Source organism: Daktulosphaira vitifoliae, unplaced genomic scaffold (assembly GCF_025091365.1).
Source record: "Daktulosphaira vitifoliae isolate Bord-2020 unplaced genomic scaffold, ASM2509136v1 Scaffold_1, whole genome shotgun sequence".
Taxonomy (NCBI): Eukaryota; Metazoa; Arthropoda; class Insecta; order Hemiptera; family Phylloxeridae; genus Daktulosphaira; species Daktulosphaira vitifoliae.
The window spans coordinates 76,991,580-77,001,729 of NW_026099572.1; the positions used below are offsets into that span (position 1 = coordinate 76,991,580).

At 27.8% G+C, this 10,150-nt stretch overlaps 3 protein-coding genes across 3 annotated transcripts; 2 read left to right on the plus strand and 1 right to left on the minus strand.

Moving 5' to 3' along the window:
* The first annotated feature begins 107 nt into the window (after positions 1-107).
* On the plus strand, positions 108-3,399 carry LOC126910343 (protein unc-45 homolog A). Its single transcript, XM_050692836.1, has 2 exons — positions 108-1,568; positions 1,669-3,399. The coding sequence occupies exons 1-2, from the start codon at positions 296-298 to the stop codon at positions 3,174-3,176; spliced, it is 2,781 nt and encodes a 926-aa protein (XP_050548793.1). The 5' UTR covers positions 108-295; the 3' UTR covers positions 3,177-3,399.
* A 645-nt stretch (positions 3,400-4,044) lies between these two features.
* Positions 4,045-10,101, plus strand: LOC126896966 (vacuolar protein sorting-associated protein 41 homolog). The gene is made up of 2 exons (XM_050670233.1): positions 4,045-4,201; positions 7,232-10,101. Exon 2 carries the CDS (start codon positions 7,239-7,241, stop codon positions 9,741-9,743), a length of 2,505 nt encoding a protein of 834 aa, XP_050526190.1. The 5' UTR covers positions 4,045-4,201; positions 7,232-7,238; the 3' UTR covers positions 9,744-10,101.
* LOC126896968 (myb-like protein J) lies at positions 4,199-6,894 on the minus strand. The gene is made up of 2 exons (XM_050670238.1): positions 6,755-6,894; positions 4,199-4,850 (listed from the first exon to the last, which is right to left on the minus strand). Exons 1-2 carry the CDS (start codon positions 6,779-6,781, stop codon positions 4,272-4,274), a joined length of 606 nt encoding a protein of 201 aa, XP_050526195.1. The 5' UTR covers positions 6,782-6,894; the 3' UTR covers positions 4,199-4,271.
* Positions 10,102-10,150: the final 49 nt, after the last annotated feature.

Genomic DNA, 10,150 nt, shown 5'->3' on the forward strand with positions numbered 1-10,150 from the left:
ATATGATTAAATATATTAGTTATAATTTTTATAAGTAGTGGTAAAAAAAATTAACATGCGCTTTTATTATTTAACAAAATATGATAAGAAAATTGATCCTTAACTATAGTTGATAAGTGATAGGAATTAAAAATAATCGAGAACTTTACTTTTAACTTCCAGAACCTTCTATTTAATCAGGATGTTTGGCACACATCCAAATTCTAAACGTAGCCTTACTCTCTAAGTTTTATTAAAAACTATTAAACTTTTTATTTTTTGATTATTTATCATTAATTAATTACTCAATTAAAAAATGGATGAAAATTCTGGAATCGATTATATGATGTTGAAACAACAAGGCAATTCTGCCTTTAAATCAGGAGATTGGTTGAAGGCTTTAGAATGTTATACTTCTGCATTATTAATATTAAAAGAAAATAATCAAGATAAAGCTATTTTGTATAAAAATCGGGCTGCTGTGTATAATAAATTAGGTGAATATGAAAATGCCATACGAGATTGTAGTGCTTCTTTGGATATAAATGCAAATGATCCAAAAGCATTATTTCGTAGAAGTTTTGCGTATGAACAGGTAGGAAAGTATGAGGAAGCATATGTTGATGCCAAACAGTGTTTGATTGCCGATCCTACTAATAAAGAAATACAACCAGTGTTATCAAAATTACACCCTATTGTTCAAGAAAAAATCAGAGAAAATGCTCAATTGTCAAATAAAATTGAAAGTATGTTCAAGTACACATTTACAATTGAAGAAAATATTGATAAACGAATAACAGCTATTAAAAACCTATTAGTTTTGTCAAAAGAATCTAGTAATGGCTGTACATGTTTAATAAAGGCTGGCATAATAAGTAAACTGAAAGGTCTTTTGAAAAACGACACAAATAATGAAGTTCGTTTGAATGCTTTGAGAATTATTGGCCAAATATGTAAAAATAATGAGTTTTGTACTAAACAAGTTTTAGTCGATCTAGGTGTACCTTGGTTTATTGATGCTCTAAATACAGATAATCAAAATGAAATTAATGGTGTAACATATATTGTTCAAGTAGCTTTAAATAGTTTAACAGGAATGGATAATACTTTAGATAGTTCACCCAATGAAACAAAATGTAAAACAAATTCTAAAGAAATAGATGGAATATTGACATGTTTGGTTTGCTCTATTAATCGGCGCTCAATCAACAAATTTGCCCGAGATTCAATTATTGAAATACTTACTAGAAATATTCATTTTAATAATGTCAATTGGGCTGAGCGTTTAATTGATATGAATGGCTTACAAAGACTTTTAGAAGTAGCTAGTGAACTTTTAGAATCTAAATATGAATCAAAGATAGATATTACTGAGTATTCACACACTAATGTATCAGTATGCTTAGCACGAATTTATGATAATTTAACTAGTGACAAATCAAGAGAAAAATATATGAATGCTGTAGACGAATTTTTAAAAGAAAGACTATTAGATCCTGACACTGAGTCAAAAGTTAGAGCTGTATCTACAGTTACTGTTCTACTTATGGGACCAATAGATGTTGGAAATTCAATTGTAGCTAGAGATGGTAAGTTAACATTTTTAATAATTAAAAAAAAAATGTAATAATTTAGTATTTAAATTTAAACATATTATTTAAAAATTATTTTCTTTATTTTATGTTGTAGGTATAATTGAAATGATTCTTGCTATGGCTACAACAGAAGATAAAGTTCAGCAAAAAATTGCTTGTGAATGTATAATTGCTGCTACTTCAAAGAAAAGTAAAATTACTCCAATTGTTAAACAAGGAACACAAATACTGAAAAATCTCTATAAAAGTGGAGAAGATGAGATTCGTATTCGGGCCTTAGTTGGATTATGCAAATTAGGTAGTAGTGGTGGGACAGATGCATCTATTCGTCCATTTTCCGAAGGTGCCACACTCAAGTTAGCTGAAGCTTGCCGTAGATTTTTGATACATCCCAATACTAAACCTGATACTAAACGGTGGGCTGTGGAAGGATTATCATACTTAACGCTTGATGCTGAAGTAAAAGAAAAGTTTATTGAAGATCAAGCTGCTATTGTTGCTGTTATGGGATTGGCAAAATCTGAGAAAACATCAGCTATGTATGCCCTAGTTTCAATTTTTGTTAATTTATGTAATGCATATGAAAAACAAGAAATCATACCTGAAATGATTGAACTTGCAAAATTTTCTAAGTGTCATGTTCCAGAAAATCATGAACTTGATGATACAGATTTTGTTAATAAAAGAATTACACTACTATGTAACTATGGAGTTATTAGTGTTTTGGTTCTATTAGCAAAAACAGAAAGTAATAATATTAAGGAACTTTTATCTCGTCTCTTCAATGCAATATGTGTGTTACCTGAACTCAGGGGGGAAGTTGTTAAATTAGGAGGAATTAAAACCTTACTAACTTTAGCTCACTCAGGTACAAATAAAGGAAAAAATCAAGCTGCTCAAGCTATTGCGAGAATTGGTATTTCAATTAATCCCGAAGTATCATTTAAAGAACAGCGTTGCCTAGAGTCAATAAGACCACTTTTAGGGTTATTGCATCCAGATTGTTCAGCTTTGGAAAATTTTGAGGCCATGGTAGCTCTTTGTAATATGGCATCTGTTAATGAAAGAATTAGAAAAAAAATTATTGATTCCAGTGGACTTCAATTAATTGAAAGTTATCTTTTTGAAGAACATCAAATGCTGAGAAGAGCTTCTGTTCAGTGTTTCACCAATTTAATGATGTCACCAGAGGTAATAAAAGTTTTTGAAGAAAAAAATGATAAGTTGAAAATGCTTTTCCTTTTATGCGAAGATGAAGATGAAGATACTGCTATTGCTTCTGCAGGAGCTGTTGCAATAGCTGTTTCTAATAGTATTGATTGTTGCAAGAAAATATTAAATTTTAAAAATTGGGAAGAAACTTTAAAAATGTTACTTGCCCACCCCAACAAAGGCATGCAACACAGAGCTTTAGTAATTGCTCATAGTTTAATCGAAGTTGATAAAGATATAGCTGAGAAAATTTTTGCTACTGAAATAATGGAAATACTTATGGCTCTTTCTATAGTTAAAGGAGAAAAAACAAATGAAATCAAAGAAATGGCAGAAAAATGTTTAAAATTGGCAGAAAATATGAAAGTTATAAAAAAATCAGAAGAATAATCATATAAATTTATAGTTTTACCTAAATTTAAATAGTTTATTAACATTAAATCATTAACTATTTACTCTCAGCTCTCAGCTCTCAATTTTCATTATGTAATAAATCTATTAGTTTTATTATATATATTAAAAATTAAAACATTTTAAAAATGTTGGAATAACAAGGTATTATTAAATTTAATTACTAAACAACATTTAAATTATAGTATAAAACAATCTGTGGTAACTTTTTATTAATTAAATTATTATTTATTATACTTTGTTTTATTATGATATTTAAGTTATATTTTACTGTTGATAAACATGAATTTTAATATTATGATGTATTTATATAACAGCTATTTAAAAAAATAAAATTTATCACTTTTCTGTCTCTTATAGCTACTATCATACGGTTAAAATTTGATTTGTTAATACCTTTCACATAAAAACAATATCCAGAATTTTATCAATTTGATATTAAAAATATAATTAAATATTGAGGTGAAACTATTTTAGTAGTTGGGTTAACTTAATATATTATTCAGGTTATTTAAAAATTTATACTAATTTTTATTTACCACATAAACAATTAAAATCTGTGAAAAAAAAATTGTTTTAATCAAAGCGCTATTATTATTTTAAAATATAACTAATTTTAAATCGTTATTACACAGCAATATTGCAATAAAGTTAAATAACTTATCATATAAGTCACAATAACAAGTAAATATATATTTAATAAGATGACAAAATCTATTTTGTCATATTTAATAAAATTTCTCTTTAATATATTTATACTTAACTATTGATAGCTGATAAGAATAAAAAATAAAACTACTGATAATTGCTATCTTTTATCAATTATATGTAACATGGTCAATTTTCATAAATTTTTAATTTTTATGTAATATAAGGTACACTTTAAAAATTGTATTATAGTTATTATTTTCCACTCCAACTCTTATTTTAAAATTTATTTAAAAATTTGTGATATATATTTGTAATAATTTGTAAATTTGTACATCCATAAATGTGATTTACTAGTAAGTAAAATTTTTATTAAATTATATGTTTTCATCATTTTTTTCCAAAACATTATAAAATTTATTAGAACTATCTTGGTGTACCCACAGGGCTCTTATTTTTCAATTTAATTTTACTCCACTTCAAAACTCCATTTGAAGATTCACTTTTAGGGTCACCTGACCAATATGTAGAAATTTTTCTGAAGACACTGTTTGGTCTAGCAGTAGTTGTAGTTGTAGTTGTAGTTATTATTATAGAACTATCATTATTAATTTCTGGCACTATTTCATTTTGTTGTTCTTGTTGATCATGTTCAGTGTAATGCTGATTTGTAGTTTGACCTTGATCAACATCATTTTCATATTTTTTTTTGAAACCACTCATCGAACCAAAACCAAAGCTAGTACCTAAATATTTATCATATATTCTGTTATGAACTATTTGTTCATTCTCATTTCCATTTTTATTATTAATTCTATAGCCCCCTCCAAAATGTAATCCAACTCCAATATTTCCTGATATGCCAAAAGAGTTTTGAAAACTATTTTTACGATAATTTATGGTTGATAAGCTTCGAGGTATAGGCTTTAGTAATGAGTGGTATATTTTACTGGAGTTTTCAGATTGAGATTTACTGATTGGCAAAGAGGTTGTTAGTGTTGATATCTGTAAATTTATTTATAATAAATTACTTACAACATTATCATGGTTAAAATTTGAAAAAAGTAATATGTTATGATTAATCTTAACAATAATAGTTACTTTAATTCTAAATAAAAAACTGTTGTTTGGTTGGTTAACTCAACTATAGGTTATTTAAGTAATTTTATAGGATTAAGATAAAACAATAAGATTATCAAATTATATTATCAATTTTTTTTGTATGAAAAATTAAAATCAAATTAAAGTTATAAAAAAACTTAAATTAAAAAAAAAGTTTCAAATTAATATTTAAATAATAAATAAATAAGAAGAGTATGTATATTTAATTGGACACATGAAAACTATTGACTTTAATAGTATATTTGTTCCTAACAACTTGTTACCAATTCTGTTATAACTTTAAAAAAAAAATCTTGATTAGTCTATATTTTAAAAAATCTATTTTTATTTTTAAGAAAAATTTTGTTTACAAGTTATAAAGTAGGAAAGATTATGACCATCTAACCTCTTTAAGACCATTTAACAGATTTTTGTACTAAGAATTTACTAGATGATAAATAGTTTAGAAGTTATATCATTTATAAAGTTCTGTAAGTAGTTTAAATTAAGCAAACACATTTTCATAATTTTACTATTAATAATTACTTCTTTAATTACATAAAAATAATATTTTCGAAAGTACCTTAATCATTGGTACTTAACAATATTACATATGTATAACTTTCAATTTTACCAAAAGTTAATTTGAATTTATTTATAAGTTAACTTGTGTTAATGACACTAAATTAATTAGTATTAATTTTTTTGAATTTATTGTGTAGAATTAAGGATTTTAATATTATTTTTAATGATATTAGATTTAAATAAACATAATACTCTTTTTTATTATGTTTTTACTATGCTACAATAAAGGAATAGTGCATATGTGCATAGGTGGACTTTATTTGCTAATGTTACAAATCCTTGATTGACAAAATGATTTTATGTTGTATTTTTTATGCATGTATAAAAAAAAATCATCACTCGTGACTAATATTATTGTACCGCCATCACTAAAGAGTCAGTTTGTGATTGAACGAATATCTGTGTATCAGAGCCTCTTTTTCGTGATATGAACCTCAAATATATAATATATGAAATTTTTTATTATTTTGTATTCTTGTTTTTCAATCAATTGTTGTATTAGTCAGTCTGAGTCTATCTGAATAACTATTTTCACAAATCACATGTTTATAAGTCAATTTGTATAATTCACGTAAACTACAGTGTTAATAGTTATTTTGTTGAAAATTACTATTACATTATTTAATCACTATCATTACGTTATTTCATTCAAGTTAAATCTTAAGTATCCGAAAACCAAGAGTTGTCTTTAGTTTTAAGCTTTATCTCTTTTTTTTTCTGCTTTTTCATATTATACTAATAATAATTTTGTATTAATATTACAAAAATGTAAAGTTTTAAATTGTAAATCAAATACAAAGAAATTTAATTAAGTAATGTATTATTTTCGTATAGAAAGTTATAAAAATAAACGTAATTTTAACAAAATATCTGAAAATTAGTATTTAAGTTCTTCTCTCACGCACAAAATATTTTTTTGTAACAATGAACACCCTTGTTTTAATTTTTCAAAGAAGGTTGATTGGGTTAGACTACGAAAAATATTTAAATTTCAAATATTTTTCTGAAATACTTGAATAGTATTACAAATATGTTTAAATAAAATTATTTGAATAATATTTCAAACATTTTTATAAAGTATTATTTATTGCACTATGTGTGTACAATGTTATAATAAGGTGAATTCGCCATTTTCTTAAGAAATATTAGATGTAAAACAATTAAAAAATATTTACCACTTATTTGGCCTCTAAAAAATTTTTTATAAATATTTAATTACTTACTATACATAAGTAGAATTTAAAATACATTTTTCTATTAATAAGTCTTCTTTATTATTTGTTATTAGTTATTTTAACGATTTGATGATCACAATGACAGTTGTTACTTTCAAATGGATGGCCGGATAGAAAACATACTGTTTTGTTTTAATTTTCTATATCCCTCATGATGGTATTTTATATGAGGGCAAAAAGTGTTGCTTAATGTATTACGCTATTTTTTTATTTTTTGATAAAATGTAATTTTCTTTAAAATAGATATTCAGAGGAATATCGTTAAAAAAATTAATTTATAATCATAAATTTATTCCTTTTTTTTTTTTAGAGGCTTCATTTTTTCATATTATAAAACAAAAAAACATCCAATAAAAATATTTGTATATTATAATTACTGAAATAATTTAATACATTTTTGTAAATATTATTTTTGTGTATTTAAAGTCAGTATTTTAATAACAGGATTGTTTTATTTAATTTTAGATAAAGTATGACGAATCAATCCGACACAGACTTAGTGGAAGAAGTAGAGCCAAAACTCAAGTATGTTAGACTTACTAATGACGTTCAAACAATATTAACAAAAGATGGCGTTAGTTACTTGGCTGCACATCCAAAATTCTTGTGTATTGGTACCAATTGGGGATCAGTACACCTTTTAGATTTTGAAGGAAATATTGTGAAAAATCGGCAATTACGACCACATACAGTATCCGTTAATCAAATAAGTATTGATAGTCGTGGAGAGTTCATAGCTACATGTTCTGATGACGGAAATGTGTTCGTATACGGTCTATACACCCAAGAAGATGCTCAAGAAGTAACACTTGGCCGTTGTGTGAAATCCGTTGCCATCGACCCGTTATACCACAAATCTGGATCGTATAGGCGATTTATCACTGGTGACGATCGTTTGATGTTACACGAACGAACATTTCTTGGTCGCACTAAATCTGCAGTTATATACGATGCTGAAGGTGCTGTGCACAATATGAGCTGGCATAATAGATTTGTGGCTTGGGCGTCCGACATAGGGCTTCGTGTATATGATATAATAGCTAGGTGCTCACTTGGTCTTATAAAATGGGATAAACGAGACAACATAGTGCCTAGTACATTCCGCTGTAACTTAACTTGGAAAGATAGTAGTACTTTATTAGTTGGTTGGGTGGATACAGTCCGGATCTGTGGAATTCGTCGACGACAGCAAAGACTCAATAAAGACACTCCCGAGTATAGAGTGGAACCAATATCTATGTTCCGCATCGATTACTTCATCAGTGGAATCGGCCCGCTTGACAACAATCAATTGGTTATCTTGTGCTTCTCTAAAGAAAAGGATGACGATGGAAAATCCATGCGTCCACAATTGTACGTGGTAGAAGCAAAAGAATCAAAGTACGTAGAATTGTGTACAGACAACTTATCTCTGCGTGGATTTCAAGAATTCGGTTGTAACGATTATGCCTTAGAGAGTCTTGTTGTTGAAAATCTATTTGTTATTGTAAGTCCTAAAGATGTGGTGGTGGCGAACCCATGTGATGCTGATGATAGAATTGAATGGCTCATTGAACATAACAAATACTCAGAAGCAATGGATGTAGTTAATTCGAAGAATGTTATCCTTAATCGGAATTCTCGTATATCGGTAGGTAAAAGGTTCCTCGATCATTTATTATTCACTGAAGAATATGTGGAAGCAGGTCGATTAGCCGCTGAGTTGTTCGGAAATAACAAAAAACTGTGGCAAGAAGAGATTTTCAAATTTGCGCAAGTACATCAACTTCGGCAAGTTTGTTCTTATTTACCCCGAGGTGAAATAAAATTAGACCCACATATATATGAAATGGTATTATATGAGTACTTGAAACTTGAACCAGACGGATTTTTAAAAATCGTTAAACAATGGTCACCATCACTGTATAACGTATCGGCAGTCACTAACGCGTTAATAGAACATCTCATAGTGGATACTAGTTCGGAACTTCTTGAAGCGTTAGCTATCCTTTATACTCACTCAAAAAAATTTGAAAAAGCATTAACTGTGTACTTAAAACTTCGGCACAAAGGCGTGTTTCAGCTAATCGCAAAACATAATTTGTTTGCGCAAGTACACGGTATGATAGAAGAATTAATGGACTTGGACTGTGATCAAACAATTAAAATACTTTTAGATAAAGACGCAATACCAGTTGACGTTGCTGTGGCTAAGCTTCAGAACAATAAGTTATACTTATACACATACCTAGATGCACTAGAAAAAAAAGATACTCGAGCACTTGGTCGGCAAAACTTTCACAAGGATCTAGTTCTTCTATACGCAGAATTCTCTCGAGAAAAGTTACTCCCATTATTAAAACGTAGCGATAATTATTCCATAGCTGAAGCTCTCGATGTGTGTAAAAGACTTGAATATTATCCAGAAATGGTGTACCTATTGGGACGAATGGGTAACACCAAAGATGCTCTTAACTTAGTTGTGTCACAGCTGGACAATATCGAACAAGCCATTGAATTCTGTAAGGATCAAAACGATATCGACTTATGGCATGATCTTATAAGTCTGTCATTGGATCGACCGGATTTTCTCAAAGTGTTGTTACAAAAAATCGGTACTTATGTCGATCCCAGAATACTAATCAGCCGAATCGGCAAGCATACGGAAATACCAGGGCTCAAACAAGCATTAGTTAAAATGATGACTGACTACAATTTACAAGTATCTGTCGAAGAGGGATGTACCAAAATTGTTGTGTCCGACTGCTTTGATCTGCACGAAAAACTTTACAACGCCCGACGAAAAGGATGTAGTGTTCATGAACAACAAATATGTAGCGCATGTCAAAAATGTATTATAGGCCAAGACTGTACTAGTAACGCTGTTATATTTTTCTGCCAGCATGTGTTTCATCAAGAATGTATCACGATAGATGGTTTGGAAGCTTCTTGTACCATTTGCACGGATAGTCAAATGAAATTAGCGACTTTTCAATGAGCTCTCTTCCTACGATGTACTATATGATGATTATTTAAATTGCAAAAACGTTCAATTAATAGTTCATTATTAAATAACAAGCTGAATCAGCGCATTAGATTTAAAATCAACAAATAATGATATATTAATTGTTATGCTTGATCAAAATTATATATTTTAACTTTACAATACTCAAATGTCACGATTTTTTTTTTAAATCATAACATAACAATGTTATAATATTTTAAGAATTATTTTTTATACTTAATTATATACACTTTTATAACTATTTTTGTTATTTATTATATTTATTTAATTATCGTAGTATATTATATTTTTTTGTTTGTAAATATAAAAAATAAATGTGGTGTTGAATATATTTTAATCAACATTCTTAGTATCGAAATACGAATATAATATGATAACGA